The following is a 26,860-nucleotide window of genomic DNA, read 5'->3' on the forward strand; positions in this document are numbered from 1 at the left end:
AAGAACAGGTTCTTTTGAATAACCTATGGATTGCCACCATGCCCACGAGGCCACGACCCACCCACGCATAGTGCCGGCAAACATAGTGGCATAGCAGAGAGTTTTTTAGACTTCCACAAGTTCAACTTTGATTACTATAAGTAGACCAGTAAAGAGTAAAGTATCATGGATACCAGCATTATCATATATAAGAAATTGATTTAAATATTGAGTAATTGAGGAAATTAAAAATGAACTGATTCTAAAAAATCTCTGGTTTGCCACCATGGCACTGGCAAAGCAGAGAGTTTTAGACAGTTAGACTCTTCCTCAAGTCATGTTCACTTTGACTTAACTTTGAGTCCTCAGTCCTATAACTACTATAAATTGACCAGCAAAGTATCATGGATTTTCATGGGTACTAGCATTAACTGATTAACAATTTAACATATGTTACAGACATACTAACATAGGAATTAGGATAGCAATGAACTGATTCCAAAAAAATTCTGGCTTGCCACTATTTTGTTGTTGTTGTTGTTCATTGCGTCAGTTATGCTTGCCGGGGGCGGGGGCCCGGGGGGGGGAAGCTCAGGTGGTGGCCAGGGCCCTGGTTAAAGAGGGCTGGCAGCCTGGCAAGATGCCCAAGCCTTGGGGCTTGGGGAATGTCTGAGTGAATAGCTCTGAAAGGCGATTGTGTTCTTGGGTAGTGGCAAGATGCCTGCCTGCCTGCCTCTGAAGGAGCAGCACAGCTAGCGATCATGCTTAGAAGGAGAGGGTGGTCAACACTGTTGAAAGCCTTTGAGAGGTCAACTGCAGCAGTGACTGTGCAAGTGCAAGGTGGAGGGCACCAAGAATTAAAACCCGTTTTGATCTGGTGTGCAAGCGGAAAGAGGGCAGTGACTGTGGAGTGTCCCGGGTTGAAACCATGTTGCGGGGGGAATGGTGGTGAGGGATCCTAAGACTTATGGGAGCACAAGACTCTCTAGGATCTTGGCTGCAGGGCAGAGGAGGGAGGGTGGTATGAAGATTGGGTGGTATTTTAGGGGTGGTATGAAGATTGAAGAGCCCTGGTTTCTGGGTTTGCCTGGTTTGAGGATTGGAATAATTATTGAATTTTTCCAAATGGATGGGATAGAGGCTGTGGAGACAGAGATGTAAAAAATACGGGTGAGGAACTGGAGACCACGTGGGCCGGGGTGCTTGAGGTGAAGGACCATGAGGCCGTCTGGAGCTCAAGCGGAAGAGTTGTTGGTGGCTGCAATGGCAAGCTTCACCATGTTGGGTGTGAAAGGGGAGAAGTCCCTATCAAGGGATGTTCAGCCCAGATTTGACATGAGGTGGCAGGTGGAGGGGCTTTGAGAGTGAGGAGCAATCGAATTAAATTGCTTGCAGAAGGCGGAGGAGATCTTGCACTGGGAAGAGAGGGAATTCAGGCCAAATTGGATTGACTGATTGGAGGGCAGGTGGTTTTGCTTTCTGTCTAGGGAGTGAAGGAGATTCCAGTGCTTAGACTGGTGCACCTGCTGCATGATGCAAGATATGTTCACCATGTGTTCCTAGCATGGGCCTGAATGGAAATACTAATTTTCAGGTTTAGTTCTGGGAGCCAAGGGTCGGTTGGGTTACCCGCCCTGATGTCATCCGCTGCTTGATGAGCAACCGGGTGCCAGGATTGACAAGAGGGAGACAAGTCCTTCCAGAATCCGGCAGGGATATGCTGTCTGGCAAGCCATCAAGTCATGATCAAGACTCCTCTCAAGGTCAACTCACTGCCACACAAGGTGGGGGGAGGGACCATCTTGAGTGCTGCTTTGATGGCCGCCGTGTAGGCGGGCCAGTCAGCTTTTTCAAAGTTTACATAAGAGCAGGCAACCCAGGGGGTTGGGAGTGGGCAGAGGAAGGGAAATGAATCAGGATGGGCAGGTGGTTGGAGTTGAGAGCAACTTGAGTCCAGGAGGTGTTGAGGAGTAGATGACTGCTGATGATTGTGAGGTCCGGTGAGGAGGGCAGGCCATGAGAGGGGAGGCAGTTATGGGAGTCCTCATTGAGGTATGCAAGGGAGGAACTAGCGACGAGGTCATCGACTATGGTTCCTCATGCTGCCGCTCTCTGGTCTTCCTTATGGGAGAACCAGGAGGAATGATGGGCATTAAAATTGCCCACTATCAGACAGTCGCCCAGGATGGATACAATGTCTGAGAGCTCCGGGGAATATCCCGGGAGGCAGGAGGAGGCCAGTGGAATGTAAACATTGATAATGCAAAGAGGGTAGCCATTAAGAGGGATGGAGTCTGGCTGGGATCAGGTCAGACCGTCTGCACGTAGGGCAGATCCAGTCTTTGGAGTAGAGATGAATGGAGAGCAGGCTGGAGCATTGCTTGTGGGTGCAGGCATTGCACCTGGAGCACAGGAACAAATATCCTTGCCATGTAACTGGAAGGGAGCAGGTGTGCAGGCTGGGGTTGGGATGGATACCCTGGGTCAGATGAAGGACGAGTAGGAAGTAAATGTGAGAGGAGAGAAGGGCATAAGGTGCCCCAGGAAAAATAGGCAGAAAAAGGTGGGTTGGGGGAAGGGAGGCCAAAGTTCCTCTACCCTTAGGTGAAAAAATGAAGAAAGGAGCCTCTGTCTGGCAGCGATCAGGATGCAAGGGCCCCTGCCATTTGGCCTGACCCACGAGTATGCCTGGCATCTGGTTGACACGCAGGCCAGGGTACCCCCATGACATAGACACGGCAGAGATCGGAGGCCGGCAGAGATTAAGGGCCACTATCACATGGCTATGCTCTGCACTCTGCAGATTCTGTACTTACCTTGTTTTAGTTGTTTAGGCTGCAGCCACCCTGCTCCACTCTGCACAGTTGAATAAATTAGCAACAGGTTTTGCCAGTGAGCCATTTTTCTGTGTTATGAAATCTTTATTGCCTGAACAACCTAAGCCTCTAAGATTTAATGCCAAAAATATATGTAAATTGTTTAAAGTTGTATTCAAAGAGAGAGGTCTTGGAAGTTTGGAACAATCTTTTGAAGACATGGATTTTGAATTTTGATGCTGATTTATTGCCCAAGATCTTTGAATACGCATCCTCCAGCTGCAGTCTACATCCTGGCTCCATGCTCAGGCTTGCTGCTTGTCACTAAAAATTATAGACTAGTGGTCAGAATTATGATTTGCTGGCCATGCTGTGTTTGATGATTGTGCATGTTACTGGGAAATACGGTTTTTGTTTTTCAAGGCATAATTCTTGCAAGCCATGGTAGGTAAGTCTTCAAATGATATAATCTTTTTTGTAAACAAAACTGAACCATGCCTTTCTAGCTCATCCAAAGCAGCATCTTAGTCATGTGGTTTTGAAACCTTGCAAATCATAGTTCTGACCAGTATTAAATATATATATGATTTTTACTTACAAGCAGTGAGTAAGTCAAAGTGTCAAGTGCAGCATCTGCATAGTCTCTGCTTGAAAAGTAGATGTTTTCCATGCATGTGGCAAGCCACAAATGGCTTGCAATGGTATTTTGAGGATGGTGAAATTATTAATTTTGCTGTACCCTTTATGCATTATCCCTTTACGCCCTGGCGTGACGAATTCGTCACACAGAAAAAAACTTTGGTTTTCCAACAATTTCACGTTTTCTGTCATTTTTTCGAAAAATTCACAACGTTGGATAGGTCAGAATGTCAGCTTTGAAGTGAGACTTAAAACCGAAAAAGTGAATTTTACGATTTTCATCCCAGAAATTCAGGGCGTAAAGGGTTAAAATGGCTGATCAGCTGGGTATACCTACAGCAGCTGGGTATACCTACATAAAATACACAAGATATGCTTAAATTAAAAAAAGGATTTGATTGATTTTTCAATGATAATGAAATTTAGGATAAGAAACAAGTTGAAGTAGGGTATATTATAGAATCACTGTTTCATTATGAATAAAGTTTTAAGCTATTTACATTTTTTTTCAGTTGTGCATTGATCTTGGAAAGCTAATGTTATATTTCATCTGAACACAATGACTGAGTCATTAGAAAATCTGAGAGAGAAGATAGCCTCATTAGAAAAAGAACTTCAACAAGAAAAAGAAAGAAATGATTCCTTTAAAAAAAGGGAGAAGATTGCAGAGATGTCCTCTGAAGTGGTTGACAGTAACCCTTACAGGTCAGTCTTTTATGTTACTTTTTGGAATATGGGAGAAAACTGGCGTGATCATAAAGGTATATACATATATCTGTATATATTATATGTAAATTTAATTGAAGACCCAATCATGTTTTTATTGATAAAAACTTCCAATATACCTATATGTATATCGAGATTTATATATACCTATATATATTAAAACATGAATATGCTTTTCTCAAAGTTGCCTTTCCAACTTCTAGAACTTTTAGATTTGAACCTATTTGATTTACTATTAAGAAATGTTTTTTTTTTTCATTTCAAGTGTTTTTGTGAAGATCTTATTAAAATTTTCCAGTCAAAGCCACGTGTTAATTTGCTTATACTGTAGGTTTATATTTTTTCTCAACTTTGCCTTTCCCTGCACTCTTGTTGGCTTGATGATAACTATAATTATTGCAAAATTTCAGTCGGCTGATGGCTCTGAAGCGCATGGGCATTGTTGAGAACTACGAGAAGATCAGAGACTACACTGTGGCTGTGGTGGGGGTTGGTGGTGTAGGCAGTGTAACTGCTGAGATGCTCACTCGGTGTGGCATTGGCAAGGTCAGGATCAGAACACCAACTTTAGGGTTGATGAATATTTTGTTTTTTATTGTAATATATCTTGTTTCAGAAACTTTTGTGTTTGTGTCATGCTCACTTGGATAACCATGAAGTAATCTATCTTTTCATTTATTTTATTTCCTAAATGTAATTTGTACGCAGTTTGTATTGAGTAAAGTCAGTACAACACATACCTATATAAATGCAGGTTTGATTGATGACCAGAGCATGCTTTTTATTAAAAAATTTTTTTCAATAAGCTGAACCAAATTTCTTGCTAGTGTTAGATCAAAAGGCAGGTTACCAAATGACATTTTACCAGATTAGGACTTTCAGATATTCAATATTCATTATCAATTAGGTGTTGAGTTTTATAACACTCAAAATTTTAAATTTAGAAATGACACAAGTGCATATAAAGGTATTGTAGGTAGCGTTTCGAAATCAAAACTTGAAAATATTCTGAGAACAACCTCAATGTCTTGACAAATCCAGTGGTTTGCAAATTGAAAGCTGGGGACTCATCCTTGATGATGTGAGCCTCTGTTATTGCCAGTCTTGGTAGTATAAGGGCACCGCATGATGATGATGATGCTGCAGGCTTCCAATGGGTCATGGTTTTGTTGTGAGCCTCCCTCATATGGTTCTTTGGTCCTCCAGTTTGTAGGTGGCATGTGAGTTGGCTGCTCAGGTTTGTACTGGTCAAACCAAAGTAATTTACATTTTGGAGAAGTCCACAACCTGTCATGCAGGAGAATTTGTAAATAACATTGGTTTCTTGCTGTAGTCCCAAATTTTTACATGGTTCATTTATCATGATTGAATTGTTAATTTTTTTGTTTTTGTAGTAAATTAGGAGTTTTATTTCTGTAGTTACTGTTGTGCAGCTGATGGTGGACTCTTTCATCTGTCTTATAACAGCTGCTCACCTGGTTTTGATAATAAATTCTGGTGGTGCAATTTTTTGATGTGGATTCATTTTTAGCGCATTTTCTCATTTATGGAAAAAATTCACGATTGTACTCGCCATGTCCGTCTATCCGTCCGTGACTTCACGTTTTTGTCGACGAGAAAATGCGCTCTCTGTCACTCACTGCAGTGAGTACTGAGTCATATTTTTTAGGTTTTGATTTGCTTAGGAATTTTAGATTTCTGTGTCAAAAGTTATGTTTGCAAAACCTGCATAAATGAAGAACTTCTGCCTAACAACACTAGTATATAGAGATATATATAAAAGTTTTGCATTGTTCCTTGATTTTCCCATGTGATGCATTCAGAACCATAACCTGGAAAGAGCAATTAGAGTGATGTTGAATGCATATATTTATCAGATATTTAATGTGTAACTGCCATCCCTATAGTTAACAACCTCCCCTTTGCATTCAACTTTTGTTATACTCTACAATTTTTTTTCTGAAACTGATAACTGGAGTGCATTTTATTGCTGACCTTTTTACAGTATCATTTTAGTTGTCCATAGTTAGCATTCTAAATAATATGGTGGCCATAAGTCTTCTATCGAAACCTAACTTAGTGGCCAGGATGTGAAAAATGGTTCTGCAATAAACATGTGATCATTGACAATGATCATTTCCCTTGCACAAAGAGCAAGCAGACTGCTGACATTTTGTTACTTGATTGAAATTTTTTAACTATTGTTCATTTTGTCTAATTTAACTGTATTTAATGCAGCCATTACTGTAAATTGGACAAATCATTTTCCCACAGCTGCTGTTGTTTGACTACGACAAGGTGGAGCTCGCCAACATGAATAGGCTATTCTTCCAGCCACACCAAGCAGGCCAGAGCAAAGTGGAGGCTGCTGCTGGTACGCTTTTGGCCATCAATCCTGATGTACAGTTTGAGGTGCACAACTACAACATCACCACCGTCGACAACTTTGATCATTTTATGAACAGGATATCGTGAGTCTAATAACGTCGTGATATTGTATGAAAAGTACATGAATAAGTCAGGTTAATGTTTGATATAGTGCTTGTAGTAAATATACAATGTAAAGTGTTATCAAAAGACAGACTTCCCATCATACAGGTTTGTTTCGAGAGCTGGCATATATCAAAGCAATGTGCTACTTTATTCTCAGAAAAGTCGGTGTTATTATAAGCAATACCATTCTGTTTCCCATGAAGGCTTTCCTCAGTCCCTGCTTGTCATTAAATTGGTTGTCCATGACTACTCTGACATTCCCGTTGACCCAACAGCAAGGGCAGCCTAACAGAAGGACCGGTGGACATTGTGCTGAGCTGCGTGGACAACTACGAGGCTCGCATGGCCGTAAACCGCGCATGCAATGAGCTTAACCAGACGTGGTTTGAATCCGGAGTGTCGGAGAACGCAGTGAGCGGCCACATCCAGTTTCTGGTGCCGGGTGAGACGGCCTGCTTTGACTGCGCACCGCCTCTGGTTGTGGCCAGTCAGATCGATGAGCGCACACTCAAGAAGGACGGCGTCTGTGCCGCCTCACTTCCCACTACCATGGGCATAGTCGCTGGGCTCCTCGTGCAGAATGTCCTCAAGTGAGAGACGCCAGATTGTTGCTATATTTTTTACTAGATTATTCATTCATTGTTTTTAAATTATCAAACGAGATTAATGTCTAATATTTGAGAAAAATTGTCATAAATTTACCATTTTACTAATAAGCTTCAAATCCAAGAGCAGTTGGCAAAATTGCACATCTGAAATGACAATACAGACATTTTTGTGCTTTGCATGATCCTCACTGAGCACAATCTTACTCCCCAGATATTTACTAAAATTTGGCGTTGTGAGCTCGTATCTCGGCTACAACGCGCTGCTAGATTACTTCCCTTCGATGGTAGTGCGCCCTAACCCCACGTGCGAGGATAACTGGTGTCGCAGACGGCAGCAGGAGTATGCTGCTGCTGAGGCTGTGCGTGCTACTCAAGCAGCAACTGCTGCTCCTCAGCCACAGCAGCAGGAGGAGGCTGTCACCCATGAGGATAACTCATGGGGTAAGATAACAGCTTTTTTCCACTCTGTTCACTGAGCGCAGGGCTGCCAGAAAACACGTGGAACAATAGACAAAAAGCATTAATACCGGGTACTGCCCATTCCGGGCTGGTAGGCTGAGGATTACATTTACAAATTAGAGTTGAAATGATTTTTCGCTACAGGGTTTTGCAGAGATACGTAGATTATCCCTGCAAGTTTTAAGGTTTAGGTTAAGTTATCCTTCACTCTGACTATTAACAGCACGAGTATCTAATTGAAATAAATAAAAGTAGTGAATAATTTTGGTACCAAGTCCGTGCGAAATATTTTTGCTTGCAGATGGAATATTTCCCTGTAGTGCCTAGCAATCAGACTTTTTTTTTAAACATGCCTCTTACAATTTATTTTTAACATGCCTCTTACAAAACATTCATGTCTATATTATTTGTTTTTGCTTGGTTTGTAATGGTAGTTTCTATTATACTGGTTTGTTTCCAATGGTTTCTATTCAAGCATGAGGACCAATTTTCTCATGGATGTGTTTTTTGATAGAGATTGTTTGAAGTGCAGCCCATACTCATTAACTAGAAAAATTTTCTTATATTCTCGAAAACCTTAGAACATTACTCAACTTCTTAATAAAATATTTTTGTTCCTCGTCTACCTATTTTTCTGCTTCGCTCTCTGCACTCATGCTGATGTTTGCAGGCATCTGTCTAGTGGACGAAACCCCAACGGAGCCTCGCACGGACCCGGCCGGTGGCACCTCGCCAGTGACGCCCCCCGGTGCGGTAGTGGGGGGCCTGGCCCCGGGTATCAGGGTGGCATACGACCGCCCCGCTGCTGACGGTGCCGAAGACGACAGCGACAACAGAGGCGCCGTTGGCAGCTCGGCGCCACCCGCTCCTGACGTGACACTCGAGGAACTCATGGCCACCATGAAGAGCTTGTAGTTGTCCACTTGGGTCCTTGAGTAATTTGTTCCTTGAGTAATTTGTGATGAAATATTGGAAGATAATGAGATATTAAATATTAGAAGGTATCCAGCCTCACTCGTTTTCCATGTGACTGACTGTAAGCAAAGCTTTTTATTGTATTTGTTTCGTGCGATTATATGCGTGCCTGCAACAAAATTTTACTTCTGAATTCAGTCTGAAATTGCGTTGATTTTAAATGCTTAGTATTCACGATGTGCAGGATGGGACTGAAGGCAGGGTTATAGTTTAATAAGTTTATTATTCAAGTAACAGATGGTCTAAGTAATGAGAACACTGATGGCAAAATGTTTATTTCAAAGGAGTGATTGTGCCTCTTTCGTTTGCGTGGTAATGAGTATTTTTTTTATAACTAGAGATGTCGAAACGGCAATTGCCGTCCATTATTTTAAATTGGGTTCCTATTGTTTATCACGTTGGCTTTATTTATGGCCTCTCTATCAAAGTAATTGTTATTAGCAAGACTCTGAAATCTCTGGGTAATTGCTACAGAGATAGGATTATATACTTCCTGAAGTGATAGTTGTATATATTATTATAGGCTTTCGATTATGTAAGATGTGGCTTATCGGAACGATAGAAATCAATATTCGATTTTTCGTCCATAATTTTGCCAAGATATATACGTGAAATATTCAAGTGAATTACGAGGGCACTGCTCTATTTGGCTCTGTTGAACTCGTGTTACTCCAGTGCATGCCAGCAGAAGAGGCAGGTATTCCACCGCTGCAAAAAAATGTCCTGCGGGACATAGTGAAATGAATAGCTGCTAGAGGTTTATCAAGCTGCGTAACGTGTATAATTGCTGCACAAGTCGCTAGATATTCTGCATCCACAGGACTTCTTTGGTTTTTCTATGCTATTTTCTTACACGAGACTTCTTACTCCTCTGCCAGTTTTTATTTGTTTTGACAATGTTTAACCCTGAATGTCTGTGGGAGATTTTTAGTACTATTTGCGGTTTGGCAACATCTGAAGGTAGACTTAGGGTTGGTTGTTTGGTAGCTCTTTTTGAACGCAAACCCTTAGCCCGGCACTATCACTATGCCTATCAAATCACTATCAGCCCGGCTTTTTGTTATGGATGGCAACTTGTAGGTATTTATTTTCAATTAAGTGTAGAATAATATTTATTATTTGTTATAGATTACATTACATTGTTGTGTTTTGAGGTATTTGGATGTCATATGCTTCTGATTTGAGTCCATTTGGTGAAAATTTGTGCAATTTTCTCATCAAGTTTTATTGAGTAAGTCAAGTGACGTTGACGTGAAATTATTCGTTAAGCCTCTCCGCTGTGCGTCACTCTTTGGGAACATAACTTTCAAATTAAATTATACTTGAATTATTGAGTGTAGCAACCTGAGGACGTTTGTACTCAACAGAGAACATTTTAAAGTTGTCGTACGTGGCGGCAACCATCAGTGCAAGTCATTTTGCGATCACTAGAACATAGCCTTTTGGGAAATAGGCTCATGACAATATTGCTCTGGTTACTCATGTCGGACGGTAGAGGGTTATATTCAAATTCACGTTGATAAAACGTGACCGATAGGTTTGCTGCTTAGTGACTGCGTGAAGCTCATTCATTCAAGAACTTTTTTGCATTTGCCATTGTTGTAATATTTTAACCGTGCCAACATGCAAATGACCTGTATCTGTAAACTAGAACGTAATTTGCTGCTTTTTTTGGAACTTTCAAGTTAAACCTAACCGATTTGAATCAAACCTCTTGTACCATTTCTGTAGAGTCAGGGCGGATACACCTTAAGTCGAAGTCAGTTGTATGAAAATTATATTATTATCATCGGTGCCACCTAATTATTCTAGCAATGGGGGCTTAAAATCAAAATAACATTCCGAGTTTATTCACTAACTTCGTTATACTTCGGCAATTATGCTAAACGACAGCAATGTAATTCATTTCATTCACAGCTAACATTTTATTGTGAAATAGAATGCTGGACAGTCGCATGTTCGATAACTGTTGTGATGTTTGCTGCATAATAATAGTAACCTATCATTTCCTATGTAAGAGGTATTTCGTGTTAGATGGTCGCCCCCTCAGGGGGGACTTCTGACGCGTGTCTGTGCGCGTTAGAACTCCTATAGGATGTTGCGTTCCTAAGGGGATTGTTCCTGAGCGCCCCACCGCTGAGCTCGCGGTGTGTGACTGCAGGTCTCAGTTGTGGGGTTAAGTTATTATGTAGGAAGGATTCCCTACATTAAGTTATTATGTAGGTAGGATTCCTTACATTTACCTTCTCTGTCTCTCTCGTGCGGACGGCCGACGTCCCGTGTAAGCGACCTCTTGCTCGAGTGTCTTCGTTTCTGTTACTTTTCACCTGTCCCTCCTTGTCACTTCGTCTCTTTGAGATGCTAACGCTGCTTCCTTCGAGCCAGCTTCAGCGGGCTGGACAGCGGTGACCTTCCGCCCCTTGTGGGTGATGATTAACTTTACATTTTGAATAATTGAGACCTTCCGCCTTGCTGGCGATGTTATATTTTCACCTTCGGTGCGAAATAGCTTGATAGCTGAAGCGCTAGCAAACCATCATACTACTACTACTACTTAGATGGTCGCGGTGTTAGATTTCACGACGTTGGTGGAGATTTTCATTTCATGCGCGTGAGGTTTTGCCCAATATCTCCGTGCTGCGGTGAGGATATTAACACAAATCTACTCCTTTAGACATGTCAGGCTGCATAATTTTACTGTATTGTAATCGCACCGAGTTTAGGCACAATTGTACTTATGCAATCTGATAACGGCAAGTAAATATTGCAGCTTGTGGCAATACTTAAAGAATAACAATTTGTTCACTCTTCATAATTTCCAGATCTTGTTTGAATACAAAATTTGAGAACGGATAGAAGCAAGGCGCTTATCAGAGTTACTGTGTCATTCCACTGAGCGAATGGGAGCAACGAACTGATATCCTTATTTTGTTGTCTTCCGTTCTGTCGTATACCAAGTATTATTTATGTTAAGAAATTATGTATTAAATTCTATTAGATGCCTTGGTTTGAAATTTGATGGTTGTCTTCTACTCATTTTGTACGATAATCAATATTTTTTGCAATAAACATACAGTGAAAATTTTTGCTGCAGCATTAAAGTCGAGAAGCTCGAATCGTGTCCCAGCCCTGACGGGATGGAGGAAGTCAGAATTTAAGTTCATGAAACGAGTTTGATTTGATACTCATTTCATGCAGCCGATGTTCGAGAACTTCGATCGGCTAAATCGTTCGAGAACTTCCATGAAGCGATCGAATGGAGAGATTCACGGGAGAATAAAGGTAGTGTTTTAAAGTTCCAAAAAATTTCTTCACTACTTAGTCAGTACATTTTAGGGCTATACCTTCAGTTCGAAAGAAATATGTTCAGAATTTGTTATGTTAGGAACATGCTTGACTAACGGACGAATCTTTTGCTAGATTACGCGGATAGTGGACTGAGTTCACGCTCGTAATTAAATCTAGCTGCCCGGTCATATTCTTAATAATCCCCTGGCGGCTAGAGCTTTTAGGTTCTGAAGAGTGGAATTTCAGGTTGTAAGTTAACCTGTCTAGAGCAAATAGCAATGACGTAGGGCTTCCGTGAGCTTCTCGATACAGTTAAGGTTCCGTAAAGTGGCTGTGGTCGACCTACGCGCACGCGTTTCTTCAGGCTCCGATCCGCAAGGAAGTTCAGGGCACGAAGACCGGAAGGGGCGGCATAGGTTCCTTGCCCGCTGTCACCAGAGCTTTGTTCTGAAAACAAATATCAAAAATTGGTTTGCAATTTAAATACGTGTACTCTTCTCGATTGAAGAAATCTTTCATACTTGATACTGGAAGGAATACTGCTTCTTTCCTTCCGAACTCTTGCTCAGATCATAATTCCTTTCGAAGACGTTTAAAAACAGACTTTACTGGTGTTCTGGTGCCGAGCTTATGCGATTCCTATCAATACGCTGTTTTATCAGGAAATACAGTAATATACCACCAAAAGAATGTCTGCTCCGTATGTTTTTTTCGTGGAAGCTCAGGGATGGTGAGTGGTTAAAATCGCCATGATTGCAGCCATGTATCGACAACTTTCATCTCTCTAAACTCAAACTATACTAAACTTTTTACTTAAAACAAAGAACAGAACATCTGATAACAATAACTTTGCATACAAAAGAAGCTGAGATGACTGACCTCAGAAATAATTTAGTATTTTCTTGCCGCGAACACAGAAATCCAAGTTCACGTTTATATCACATCATGGTCGCCATGCACTTCATTACTGTACCACTGTCGCCCAGATATTCGCAATTTACTGAATTCAATTACCAGCGCCTTGCCGAACTCGATGTTGGCGGCTTGGCGGAAGAATTCGCTCTCCGCGAGCACCCTGGTGAGATCGTGACGCTCGACCTCCTTCAACCCTTTGGTGTAAAACTGCGATACGGAATTTTGAATCAAGTTAATACAAAAAAAATCAAATTTTGAAAAGTTGTCAAGTTATCGTCTGCTAATTCCATAGCTAAAAACAAGATACATATTTGTCCCAAAGTTTACAAGGCACTCAATTGACACCGACTAAAATTAACCGGCCTGACTTGATTTCACCGAGTATTATGAAAAACGGTCACAGTTACTTTTAAAGGTTCACACGATAATGCAGACCTGTAGAAAAATCTGTAAACAACATAACCTTGTCAACTGAGATATATCGCAATGCATACCAAGCACGGAAATGAGCGCTTTTGCTTAATGGAGTTACCTTTTCGTAGGTAGGTGTGAAGCGGGCTTCTCTGCCCTCAAGGGCCTTGTCTTCCATCTTGAGGGCAGTCAGCAGATGCTTGTGCCAGCACTCGGGTAGCTCAGTGAAGTCTTCTATCTTGCCGTCCCATAAACGCACTTCCAGCGACGCGCCAGGCTGTCAAACGGGCATAAATTAATTCTCGTTTAACTTGCACAAGCATTTGAAAAATATTTTCGATAGAGTATTCTAAATCGGTTAACTAGCACTAAGTCGAGAAATGGTCCGATCCCTGGGATCGGTTAAATTCGCTGGGATAAAATTGTAAAATTCAAGGTCAATCATAGAATTGATATCAATGTTATTAAAATGTTATCTGCAATATTTGAACGTCTTATCTGAACAGTGAAGCACTGTTAAAAGTGGGTCTCTTCGAACAGTTCACTCTGAACAAGCAACCAAGTTTGTTTCCCGTAAGAACAACATGGTCTAGTTGTCTGAGCAGATCAGTACACAGTTCACCAAAATAGAAAATGCGCTTGGTATCGCAACTATACAATATCAGTTGAACGTATTAACATAGAGGTTAGTATGAATGCATCACCAGCAACTTGCAGTATTTCTTCTTGATGGCAGTTTCCAGGACGGCGACCGTGCGCTCCCGTCTGAACATGGCGAGCACCATGGGCGGTGGCCCTCCCTGGAACAGTGGCACGAAGTGGCTGCCGCACAGAACTGTGCCTCTGCAAAAGACCAGAATAATATTATTTCAATTATTTTTTACGCGACCTGTTGGAAACCAGAGAGCATAACTACCTCAATATTGTCTTTACTCACAAAATTGTACGCTAGTTTACGGTTCAATGATATGACGTCTTCTGTGACGCTAGCTTGCATTTTTATTATTTTGTTAATAAAATAAGTTTAAAGCGAGATTACATTTTCAATAATAATGCATTCCAAGATTAAATATAATTATTTGGCTGTTGTCAGGTCCTCACCTGCCGAAGAGCTGGACAGCTCCCCAACACAAAGGGTTCTTGTAGTTTAAGGCGATGGGGCTGCCGCCTAAGCCAGAGATGGTGCCGGGTTTAGATCCGTTGCCAGGACTGTATTCGAGCTGCACCCCAAACAACCTCACGATCAGGACGCTCATGGAAGATAATGGAGGGTACAGACTCTGAGAAAATACAATAGAAATTATCGTAAGTTATTTCAGATTATTTCCTTACCCACACTCATAGTATGTGCCATGTGAAAAAATGCACCGAAGCGTCGCAAGTAAATGAAGACGAATTGGCGATGGAGTGAATCGTCAATGTGACCGTGTGGGCGCGACGCTATCACGGTCCCGTAAAGGAATACCCGTAATAAAATATTAAATGTAATCCGCGTCAGTGACGGAAATTTCAGCGTTGATGAATCGTAGAGTAAAACATATATCATACAAAAATTCGAAAACAAAGCAATCGCCAAGTAAATTCACTAAGTATATCTTCGTCGAAAGCATTTTGATGACCAGCTCCATCATCAATTTAGAAGGCTCTATAGAATACCAGATCATCAGTGAGTAATATACGTTTAAAAATTACTTTTTAAAGACAACACTTCTAAAAAATCCAGTGTCTCCAATGTAAAACATGTACAATAAATTTCTAATTTTAATTTCGAATATTAAAAAATTAATTTTTTAATAATTTTAATACATAAAGAAATTAAATTTTCAAAATTATTTATTCTGTCAATTGATTCATGCAATGACTCCAACTTTACTCAATGTGCAAAATTTCAGATCGATTGGAGAGGTAGAATTGTGTTAAAAATCGATTATAAGATTTGTAGCAGACAGACAGACAAACAAGAAGTGAAGTTAAAGAGAAGTGTTGTAAAATCTAAGTGTATACGTAAGAGACTAAATCCTAAGGAACGAGAAAACGACATCGGAACAAAAATCTTCAGAAATACGGATGTAGTTACGCGACGTCATTCAGACGGGCGCCGATGCGAACATAAAGCAGCTCATATCCTCTTGAAATTGTAAATCTATCGGTTCATTGTTCCATTGTTTCAATCTCTTTCGTGTATGTTTAGATTTTGACTGACAATAGTTCTTGTATTCTATAGAAGTAAACAAAAAGTTGCAAACTGATTATGGAGTTGTTTCCCGAAACGTTTTCAATGAAGATACGGTGAATTTACTTGGCATCCTCTAAGCTATTAAATTCTTGATGAACTTTCGATATGAGAAAAAATGATATAATTATTACTCACATATTTTGTTATTATTTATATCATTTAGAAATTCTAATAATCAACGTTTTTTTCAACGTCATTAGCCTGGAGGATTAATATTTTTTTTCTAACGAAGATTTTATGTTTCATGTGATATGGCCCAATGGGGACCCAGTGGTTAAAGTTCAGAGTACCAAAATTGGAGCAGAAAGGTGCGGGTTCGATCCCAGCTCTGTGCGTCAGTTTCTGGTCAGAATCGGCATGGAGGCCGGGCGGTCAAGCAAAGCAGAATTGGAGCAGTGATTTGCGAGTTCGAGACCGCAAAATGCTGTGAATGTTCTGCGATGTTAAGAATCGGCGACAGGCCTACGGCCTACTAAACGCTGAGACCGCTATTATGAACTCACAGCGACGTGTTCGTCGAGCCATTGAGGAGCTCGTGGACTGCTCTTGGTGTCCAGCCTGCTGGTCATCATACGCTGCTCCCCTGGTGGGTACTCGTCTATCCAGACGAAGTCCTTCTGTGCTGCCTTCTTCTTGTCTGTGACCTTCTTCTTTTTCTCTTCTTCTTTCTCCCGCTCTGCCTCGCCCTCTTCGCTGTCGATGACCTCAGCATAGGCCAGGATGTAGTAGCCTTCAAATGCTTCTGTAATTATTTATTTGAATATTATTTTCTGATTTATTTTCAACTATTTTCAATAATTTCATAATACGAAATATTCTTTATAGCCAGCTTAATACTTTTATTATATACTTATTAATCCTCGATAAGAGCAATATGATCAAAAGTGCATCTCAGAGCTGTGACGTGCTTTAAGAGGGTAATAAATACAAAAATATAGGTAATGCACATGACAATGTGTGACAATAACCCTATCTACAACACACAGTAACAACTTTAGTTATCTATCGAAAAAAAACGATTGCCAACAAAATCACCTTGTATTTTTCTTAGGTTAATCTATGTTCTCATTCACACTGCCTATGCGAATCACACAGAAAAATCAAATATTAAGCTGTTGATGTTCAAACGTGTTTAAAGTAATATGCAGAGCGCGGAAAAAAATCCATCTATCAGAAAATTTTAATGAACTTGCACGAGTTTAATTCACCCGGTAAGTTAAAGGCGCCTTGCACGTCAACTTTGAAGCCTTGAGCGATGTTGTATTCGGTGAAGTGGGCGAAGTCAGTCTCAGGGGGCAGAGTTTTGCCTTTCGGAATTTTGTTCTGAAGTTTCTTTTTGAAGTACGCCTGAGCAACGTGAACCATCATTAAAAAGCAAAATTGAGAAATACTTAATTTTTTTCTTAAAAATATTTTACTGAGGTGCTTGAGCGTAAAAAACGTGGGGCATTGAATTATCTTCGTAAGGGAAATAGCTAAGTTAATATTGGAAACAAACAAGTAATCGGACGTTTTGAATGAGAGAAGTTATTACCGTAGAAAATTCATTGGAGACGAAATGAGCTGATACGGCACAGATTTTTAGGCGGGAACATGCATTATTAATGGTAACTCTAATACAAGGGAGAGTAGGCGCGAAAATCTCCTCGAATTAAATCGAATTGAACATCATAGCAATTTTAATCGTGCTAATAAAATCTATTTTACCAATAAATTTAGCCCATTCGTTTACGAGAGAAGTGACATATTTAGAGAAAGCTGCATGTAAACATGGAGGTGTTTTACTTTAATCGGACTCATATGAACTAAAATTTAGGCTTGAAGTCCTTGGAGCACTGACCATAAAATATATATTGTTCAATCATCACAGACAAATTAATATCTTTATATGAAATTGAAAGGCAGTACAATTTAATAATTCTCTGCGGGATGCAATTTTCATAGTAATTAATGCCAGTTAAAAATATAAATATAAAAATAGGCATTAATAATCATTAGACAACTAAACGAGGGAATCTCAGACTTGAGCTGAAATATAATTGAATTTCACTCTACTTCTGATTGAGTACTTTGAACATTGAATTTCGGAACGTTGCTAAGTTAGATTTCCATGAAATTTTGTCACTACTCATCAGGAAAATTCGCAACGGACCTCAACTTTCTTTAGATCGCCGACGCCGCTTTCCTTCTCCGCTGTCATAAGCGCCTCAGCTCGGTCTTGCATTGTCGAGGTCCTGCGCAATGAATATTTTATGCAACCCAATGTAAGTTTTGTCAATAAATTAAATCAATCAATTTGTGAAATTAGCTGAATACTTTAATTTTAAGAGGGTTATAACACGATTTATTAATTTTGCGTCAATTTGAGCGACAGAAAGACTGCAGATAATAGAATTATAGATTTAGTTCTACCGGACACGCACTCATATTCAGGGTGGTAGCAGTAATGGTGGATGAGCGCCAGCTCGGTGGTTGTAGGCTGACATCCTTTGGATCGGTAAGCCCCCGTCTCGTACGCCGGAGCCGGTATATATTCCTGCGGTAGAATGACAAAATATGTAATAATTATTGATATTGATACCATAAACTTGGATTGCGAAGTCCATACTAAATAGTTACTGGCAATGACGTTCTTAACGACATAAACTTGGATTGCGTAGTCCATACTAAATAGATAATGGCAATGACGACCATAACGAATGCGGCACAGCACATTGTCCAATTAGGTTTTACAGCCATTAGAGAAGTCACAAAACACTAGGGGGCAAGTCATTGGTGGCACTAAATGCTGAGCAAGATTCAAAGCTCATTAAAAATATTTCCGCGTTAATCTATCTCTTACAAAATCATTTTTTTCTGTTATTCTAACAATCAGGAACAAATAATTGAATTTCTTAATTAAGTTTTCAAGCGCTGCCAATTTTAGGACAAAAAAATTAAATCTTTAATTAACAGTAATTATCTTTATTTTTTAACAGATAAAAGTTTCTTTGAACATATTTTTAATGTTAAAACCTGCATAGTGAAATCGATTTCTGAGGCGTTTTCATTGGGCAGCGTGATATTAGCCTACAACACTCTCCTAATAAGATAATTTGTTTTGAAACGCGTTCTGTGCAAGTGAAAACGTCATCTGCGGTGAGTGATCAAGGTGTCATTTAATTTTATGTAATATTTGAATTTGGTAACATGCGAATTATGTTAACGCTCCTTATACTCAGTAATATCGGGAGTTTAAATTCATGAGCGAAAGCGAAATTTTAGCTCAATCAATAACAAAGAACAGGCTATAGGAAAATGATTCACTTTCGCCTCAATATTTCGAAGACAAGAAGACAAGAAACCTACCTTAGTATGAGGCATGATCCTGTACAGGATAGTAAGGGCAGGTATGGGCTTGTTGTTATCCATGTCCGAAGCCACGAGTTTGGTCATGCCACCTTCAGGCTTGGGCCGACCGTACCGAAGGCGTTTCTGAGCAAACCGAGCATGAAATAGACATTTAGTTAGACAAATAGACAAAGTTTTATAATGTCATTACGTTCCTTCCATAACCTGAGTGAGAACGCTGTCTGTAGTTCAATAGTTTTGCTCTGTTTCGTCTGCACGGAACGCGTTACCAACCGCATCGGCACAATTTGGCCGAAATTTTATAGCGCACACATGACTCATGCGCGAGACTAACAGCAGCCTATCCAAAACTAACTTACTGAAATGAAAACAGACTTCTAGTTGCAGAGGCATATCCACGCTTAATTTGCTAAAACTGAATAAATACTTTCATAACGATACTTCGACGTAGCTCCGGAAACAAATTTGATGACACATGAAATGAAGAATAAAATTACGAGCGAAGAACAAGTAAATTACTATCAAATAGGCTTTGCAACCTTGTTAATCATGTTTTATTTGCAAGCTAAACTGTTGATGACTACCTTCCGCTTGGCCTTACCGGTAGTGCGTGCCAATTCAGAACTAACTACGCAACACCAATCGAGTCTATTCATCAGTAGAATCGACTGTTGACAATGCTTAACATTTGGTTCCACTAATCGCTTCAGTCATCGCGATAAATTAAAAATTAGAACACATATGATATGAACACGAATAGTTTAATGCACAGGTCAACAATTAACAAACACATACCGTTAGCAGTAAATTTCTCCTACAGCCGATATCTTGAGAAACTCCGCACTCCGCAGTCCATTGCGCAGCACTTGAATATCATTACCGGCATTAAGAGTGGTCGGTTATAGCCTTATATAGCAAACTTCATATTCATTTGCTAGTGAAGTCTTTCTTCGAGTGCGGTGCATATCATGTTTAGAAGTACCGGGCTTTTTCATTCTGGATGATATTATAGGCTTATACTTCACTACACACGACAGTATTGTACAATTGAAATGAGAACAGTGTCAATTTACACCCGTACAAGATGGCACTCACGAGACTACTGCTTAGTGCGTAACAGAAAATGACCAGCAGTGTATGATAGGAGAAGAAAACGGCCTAATACATTTACAAGAAACGGCCAGATTTCAATATTTATTAATAAATTAGTAATTTGCGGTGCAATAATTCAATTTCTATCTACATTGAAATTTACAGTATATTTAAGGTTACATTAGATTTTTGATTGCAAAATCTACTGGAAAATGCCCAAACCGTCAAATTTTACCGAAATAAGCATATCAGACATGAGATGACTTATGACTATGCCTTCCGCTGCTCTCCATTGCTCAAAACCGGGGTTCTGGAGAATATATCTTCCAAACAGGGTTGCCAACTGACCTAAAAATCGGCCAAGTTCGCGGACAAAAAAGGCCAAAAAGTACTAAAACTCAAGATTTTTTGCAGGTTCCGGTGTAAAAATTCCGTTCTACTTTTTTAATTATGCAAGGAAGCAGCGCCATCATAAATTTCAGCGCGCAAAATACCTGGGCAAGAGCCAGAGGCATAAAGTTTCAAATAAGTTTCAGAAGAAAGTGCAGCGGAATCTTTAAGTTTTCTCAAAAAATTATTAATTTTATCCTCAATCTTCAAAATAGTTTTAGCAATTGGATCTGTGATTTCGATAAATTTAGAGGGGTCTGTAATTTAGAAGGGTGTACCCAGGTATTTTGTATGGCTTGCCTAAGATTCATAAGCCAGATTTCGCTTCGAAATTTCAGTTTAGACCCATTTTTGCTGCTTACAACACACCGAACTTTGAACTGACGATGGAGCTGGACTCCGAAACGTTTTCATTCTTAAGAAATGGTTAATATTCTGGCTGTTTTCTTTGCTTTTAAATTCCTAATTTCATAATTAGTTACGCTTTTTATAAGCTGGTGATATTTGACAATAGTTTAAATAGCAGATATTTAGTCAGACCAGAATGAACGCACCATCAACGTGAAACACACTAATTGTGCGCCAAACTTCTCTCATGAGCCTCAAATAAAAAATATAAAAATCGAAAGTTGGTTGAACACTGACCAATAATGAGGAGTGTTTCAATAAATGAAGATAATTTTTAAAATTTTCTAATTAGAAATATGAATGAAGAAATTATTTCTGAATTTTTAAATTATTTAATTTCAAAACTTATTATCGCTTTTGAAACTTCCGGTTACCTGATATGCGCCTACACACAGCAGAGGCTCCGCGAGGTCAGAGTTGAAGAGTGAAACAAGGCACGACCCCAGCGGCGTCACCAACCTGCAATCGATGAGTACGTCTATTTTGCATTAAGTCCATTTGTATTTACAACCGAGCGACAATATAAAATTACATTTTCGAACATCGACCTTATTAAAGGAGCTATTGCTATTATTAATGAGCTTGGGGGCTAAATTTTGTTCTGTGTGATTCATTTTTGTCAATCGATCGCAGAGTTTCTGACAAACCACAAATAATTGTTTTAGTGGGAAAAATTTGTTGCAATGGATATAAAGAGTGATCACCGAACACTACTAGGGCAATGAACTCTTGCAGTATTGACCATTGCTTAATGCGCAGCGGAAACATTACTACTATGCAGTTGTAAACTCATCATCTCTTACTGTATTGACTTTTGCTGGATGAGTAGGGTAAGCATAACTACCGAACACTCTTAAGCTTGTCATCTCTTACTGTATTGACTCTTGCTGGAAGTGCAGGGTGAGCACAACTACCGAACACTCATAAGCTTGTCAAAAAAAAAAGCTTGTCATCTCTTACCGTATTGACTCTTGCTGGATGTAGAGAGTGAGCACAACTACCGAACATTCTGAAGGTTGTCATCTCTTACCGTATTGACTCTTGCTGGATGTGCAGGGTAAGCATAACCACCAAGTCGGGGTTCAGGAACTGGCGGTCTTCATTCAGTACCAGACGATACCTGAAGAGATTTTCTTATCAGTATTACACTGATGAAAGTACCATTCGAATCAATATTCGAAGTTTTGTTGGGCAATAATGAGGGACTAAACAGTGATTGAACACCCACGGTTAGGTCATGCATTTGGCTATCTAAAAGGCATTAAACAATAACGATTTTAAATATTGGTATGTAAAGTTTCCTAAAGCACTTTTTTCAGCTCGGAAAATTTCTGATGAAACATATTGTGATAAGGCCAATAGGGACTTATTGAATTCGACCAATATAAAGTACTCCATTTATTATGATTACTGCAGGCCACATAGGATGAAATGTTATACATATTATCTCTAATATCTTCTTACATAATTAGCACAATCACTTTAAAATTGGAATGCATGCCTTCAGAATAGAAAACGAATGTCTGTATTCACTATACAACTACCATTTTGGTTAGTTGTCCTACTACCACGATGAATGATATTTCATATATCGTTCTTTCGAATTCGTTAGAAGAATTCTATAATAATTTTTAATTTACAAGTGATACAAATAAAACCCACTCCTATATTCAGAATTTATTTATACACTTTAATCGTATTTATATTATGAAAATCATGACGGTCAAAAAATGTGAAGGCATTACTTGAAAGTCGGGCACGTCAGAGACCCCAGTAGGCTGGGGTAGGCGAGAATTTCAGGTGACTTAACGTCATCGTCCAAGTGTATGTTGAACACGCGGCCAGTTATCTTAACAATGAATTAGAAATAATTTATTATTATGTAAAGTGTCTCTTTGAATGTCAGCCTCGATTATTTGTTTATATCAACAGCACAAGGAGAACTGTAAAACTAAGGAATTGTATTGGCTAGTTGGTTCGTTATTATTTGTATTTCGTTATACATAGAGTAAATTTGTGTAACAAATTAATAAAAGATGGTAAAAGGCATAGAGAAATTAGCAAAAGATATGCGTTAAGCACTCTAAATGAAAATTTGATCTAAAAATTCACTTTGCATAGGTTTGCGCAGTCCGGCATGAAGCGCACTGAGTCGATGTAGAGATCGACGGTGTCCGAGATCCGGCATGGCTTGGGCAGCTTGCTCCTGGTGGAGGGATCGTGAGGCAGCCACGCCTTATCCTCCGCAGGAGGAGGCACGAAAGGGGCAGGAGGGTCGAAGTTGTCCTCTTCGGGAGTGTCGTCCTCTGATGAGTATAAAAATTACACCCACATTTTCATTGTGCACTGTTAGAAAAAACGGTGAAAAAAACGGTCTCACAGGCGCTCTAGTGGCCAGTCCCCTGTGAAAATAAACTGTTTCGCCGTTTTTATCAGATGTTTTACGGATTTATAGTGGTAAATTAGAATAAAAACAGTGACACGGTGTTTCTTTTCACGTGCCGACCGGTCACTGAAGCGCCGGTAATAACGTTAACGGTAATTTTTTCTAACAGTGTGCTACTAATCAAAAATATTATTCCATCTGCATCACGTGGAGATTTTGGAAATAGCATCGATTATACAATTATGAAATGAACGCACCAGGCTTTTGCTCGTCGTCTGAGTCCGGCGGAGGTTCAGGAAGGGGCAAGGGTTCATCGTCATCATCATCATCGTCCTTGGCATCGAGCAGCTTGTCGACCTCGAGGGAGAAGCCAGTACCCACTTGGAACGGCTTCACTGTCACTGCAATTTATGGACATGTAACAAGCATCAAACTAATACTACATGTTGGTAATTAACATCGGAAACCATGCACTGTGTCTGCCAGGACACATCTAGTATAGAACCACTCGTAATTATCGTGTACATAATAGAGCAAGAGTGGCGCTTAATTTTTTCCGCAAAAATGAAGGATACTTTGAACTTAGTTGTGAGCGTCCGGAGTAAGATTCAAGCTCATAACACTATGGGCTTAAGAAGTGCGTCGCCACTGAAAACATTACATAATTATTTTTAACCTTTTACTGTATTAAATTGTGTTCACAATTACTTCCTGGTGGATCTAATGAAATCACACGGTTTGCCTTCTTGATGAAGGTGGAGAGCCATCCACGAATACTCAAATACCTGCCCATGTCGTCCTTTATGAGCTCTTTGTGCCGTGTACAGCGGGTAATTGGAAGGAAAATGATCTATTAGCTGCAATTTTCTGACTTTGTCTCATAAACTCTACTGTCGCGGGGCGTAGCTAGCTTCAAAAGCTGCACTACGAGCTCTTTGTTAGAACTTGAATTTATGGTCGCGTTGTTGAACTTATGATGGCGTTGTTGAACTTATGATTGCTTCGAGTTATACGAGTGCGTTGTTACGAGAGTGCGCGACCATTTTTATCATGAAAGAGCACACGCGATGCGCTCATGACGACTTAATGAAATAAGTTATTACTAATTAGTACTAGACAAAGAAATAAGTTAGTACCAGTTACTCTAACTGTAATAGCAATCAACACGTAAAGTCAACTTAATAAAAAAAAAGCGTCAACGTTTGAAAATGAAGTGAAATCCTAACGATTACTTTCTTCATTTTCAAATTATTTCCACTTACTATTAAACCGTTTACTATTAAATGAAGGGAGAACAAATTATTTAAATATAGTAAAACTGCAATAATCTGAAAATATATCATATAAAGCGTCGCGTGCCCATCTTGAAATAAAAACAAACTATTTCTCGCTCTGGGGCCTAACAAATTAGAATAAGGCCGCTAGGGTACATATTTTCCAGCAGTTAATGCCGCTACCGCTGGTGCAGTCCAGGTGAAGGTTCACGGCAGTCACGCACGTCAAGCCGATAGTCGCATGATCCTAGGCAATTTAAGGAAGTTGCGCGTGATCTCAACTAATATCTGACATGTGGGGCTTTGAATAACAAACATTAGCTTGGCCCGTTCTCGATGTCTGCCACAGGATACTGTTCAAGAAGTTGCCGTGTTGAAACCTTGAAATAGCGAAACTGAGCGTAAAAACTGAATATCAACGCTATAGCTCATTTAATTTATACAAAAGATACAGGGGCTAATAGAAATTTAACTTCGAGCCCTATTTATCGAAGCACAAAATATCTGGCTGATTACAAACAGAAATAATTAATAATTCCATTAGTAATTGTGCATAAGAGCCTTCATGATACGGCTAGGAGATCAATAATGCGCTAATAGTTTGCATTATTAACACCATTTGTAAACTTGGTATTGTTGCATGTGTATGGCCCTAGAGCGAAAAGCAATTTTTGGTAGAAGAAAGTTTCATAATGGACGGACATACTGTATGTTAAAACTTGTTATAGAAATTTTTATTGCAGATTATTACTACAGAAAATAAAATGAAACAAAATTAAAAAATCCCAAATCAATTGAGATATTTCAATCAATTTAATTTTAAGCAACGTATCAAAGCTTAATGGTCAACTTCAGTACATAAACAATCCCGAGATAATTGAATCCTGTTAGCATTTGCCGTAGACTTTCATTGATATGTGATCGAGCTATGATGCCACCTCATCAGTTACCAACGTTCAATAATTATTAATATTTTTGTACAGAAAACGTTGTTTGTTGATCAAAAACAGTTTAATTAAACATTCAGGGGGGATTATAGGGGCCTTCAAAATCAACTTTAGGCCTTAAAAATTAAATGGACACTGGCTGTTTTCCGTTCATGCTTTCAATTCAAAAATCAAAAATGAATGGTAATTTAGAAATTGCTTGATTGCTGGTTCAAGCTGCGTAAAAACTAATACAAGAAAATTTTTTTAAATTTCTATATTTTACATTCCATAATATGGCTTTTCAGACAGAGTGGTTCTCTCGACAATTGCAGGTTACAAGTAAAAAGCCAACATCGATTACATCAAATAACAATTTACGTGAAAAATAATTTGATTTCTTGCATATTTAGATACATAAAACCCCATTCCTAATATCGAGAAGATCTTTGTCGTTTATTTGCACGTTTGTTTCTAAAAAGTGTGCTTATAACATGTCTCTGATTGGAAAGAAAAAAACTCTCTGACGGTAATGGGAAAATGTCTGTAATTGTAATGTCGCTGATCAGAATTATATTTGATCTATTATTTGGGCTTCAGAGTAATTGGTATAATTTGTTCACCTATTTGATAATCTGCAAGAGGTAACATTAGTATTTCAATTCAATCATATCCTTGAAAATCAGCCTTAAAATCTAGTTCAGAAAGAAGGAAGAAATATTCCATGGGTTTCACATTTGATTGCTTTACACAAATTACTTACTTGGTGCTTCCGACGCGTAGATTAACACACTCTGTTAACTTATTCTGATTCACTTCCTAGTAATAAATTTTGTATCAAGCACTTAAAAATCCAATGTGAAGATGAAACGTAAGTCCTAAACTCTTTATTAACGCGTCAATAATAAGTCCATTATTTCATATAATGATTTTGTGTTGTATTATGAATAATAATCGAATGTTTAAAAGAGAGTTAATTTCGCAAAGGGTTTATCAGGACAATATTTAAAAAACTGCAAAATAGTTCGCAGCTCAAAATCCAAAATACGGATTCACTCCGCTAAATCAGCGTAAATCCAGTAGAGACGAACGACCACCGCACCGTGACGCTGCAATTAGGCTCACATACGCTATTGGGGTTATGACGGCAAGCGGACATAATAACAGCAATTTGCAACGTGCGCCTCATACCCTTCAGAGAGATGCTTCTATTCCAAGAGCAGGTCACGACTGCTTCAAATTGACGGTGTAGCCATGAACAAACCGTTGGCAAACACTCCAGGCTCGAGGCTCATACCTAATCATTAGATATATGGCCGAATATTGGCAGGGTGTTAAACGAAATTCGACTTCTTTGGTATATAGGGCAGCTATTTCTTGATGTGGGGTCAGTATACATTCTGGGCTAAATACGTAGCCTAGAAAAACAATGTTAGCTCGTTTATCCTTCAGCTTGCCTTGGAATCAATGATCACGCAATCAATGTTC

At 39.5% G+C, this 26,860-nt stretch overlaps 2 protein-coding genes across 2 annotated transcripts in view; one reads left to right on the forward strand and one right to left on the reverse strand.

The window, feature by feature from the left end:
• The first annotated feature begins 3,921 nt into the window (after window positions 1–3,921).
• Window positions 3,922–9,184, forward strand: LOC108672984 (ubiquitin-like modifier-activating enzyme 5). The gene is made up of 6 exons (XM_018160754.2): window positions 3,922–4,139; window positions 4,571–4,706; window positions 6,435–6,631; window positions 6,929–7,243; window positions 7,473–7,702; window positions 8,391–9,184. The coding sequence occupies exons 1-6, from the start codon at window positions 3,994–3,996 to the stop codon at window positions 8,633–8,635; spliced, it is 1,269 nt and encodes a 422-aa protein (XP_018016243.1). The 5' UTR covers window positions 3,922–3,993; the 3' UTR covers window positions 8,636–9,184.
• Window positions 9,185–11,361: 2,177 nt separating this feature from the next.
• LOC108672944 overlaps window positions 11,362–26,860 on the reverse strand; it is a 29,337-nt gene continuing 13,838 nt past the window's right edge. Inside the window, exons 14-28 of the mRNA XM_047880347.1 lie at window positions 23,430–23,573; window positions 22,899–23,092; window positions 22,532–22,635; window positions 21,817–21,906; window positions 21,161–21,245; window positions 18,894–19,019; window positions 17,969–18,081; window positions 17,698–17,779; window positions 16,754–16,892; window positions 16,049–16,287; window positions 14,411–14,589; window positions 14,014–14,152; window positions 13,431–13,586; window positions 12,998–13,105; window positions 11,362–12,430 (exon numbers count right to left, since the gene is read on the reverse strand). Coding sequence (XP_047736303.1) covers window positions 12,368–12,430; window positions 12,998–13,105; window positions 13,431–13,586; window positions 14,014–14,152; window positions 14,411–14,589; window positions 16,049–16,287; window positions 16,754–16,892; window positions 17,698–17,779; window positions 17,969–18,081; window positions 18,894–19,019; window positions 21,161–21,245; window positions 21,817–21,906; window positions 22,532–22,635; window positions 22,899–23,092; window positions 23,430–23,573 — 1,961 coding nt within the window. The 3' untranslated portion in view covers window positions 11,362–12,367. The remainder of the gene's footprint in view (window positions 12,431–12,997; window positions 13,106–13,430; window positions 13,587–14,013; window positions 14,153–14,410; window positions 14,590–16,048; window positions 16,288–16,753; window positions 16,893–17,697; window positions 17,780–17,968; window positions 18,082–18,893; window positions 19,020–21,160; window positions 21,246–21,816; window positions 21,907–22,531; window positions 22,636–22,898; window positions 23,093–23,429; window positions 23,574–26,860) is intronic.

This window comes from Hyalella azteca, unplaced genomic scaffold, assembly GCF_000764305.2.
Source record: "Hyalella azteca isolate HAZT.00-mixed unplaced genomic scaffold, Hazt_2.0.2 contig5264, whole genome shotgun sequence".
Classification (NCBI taxonomy): domain Eukaryota; kingdom Metazoa; phylum Arthropoda; class Malacostraca; order Amphipoda; family Hyalellidae; genus Hyalella; species Hyalella azteca.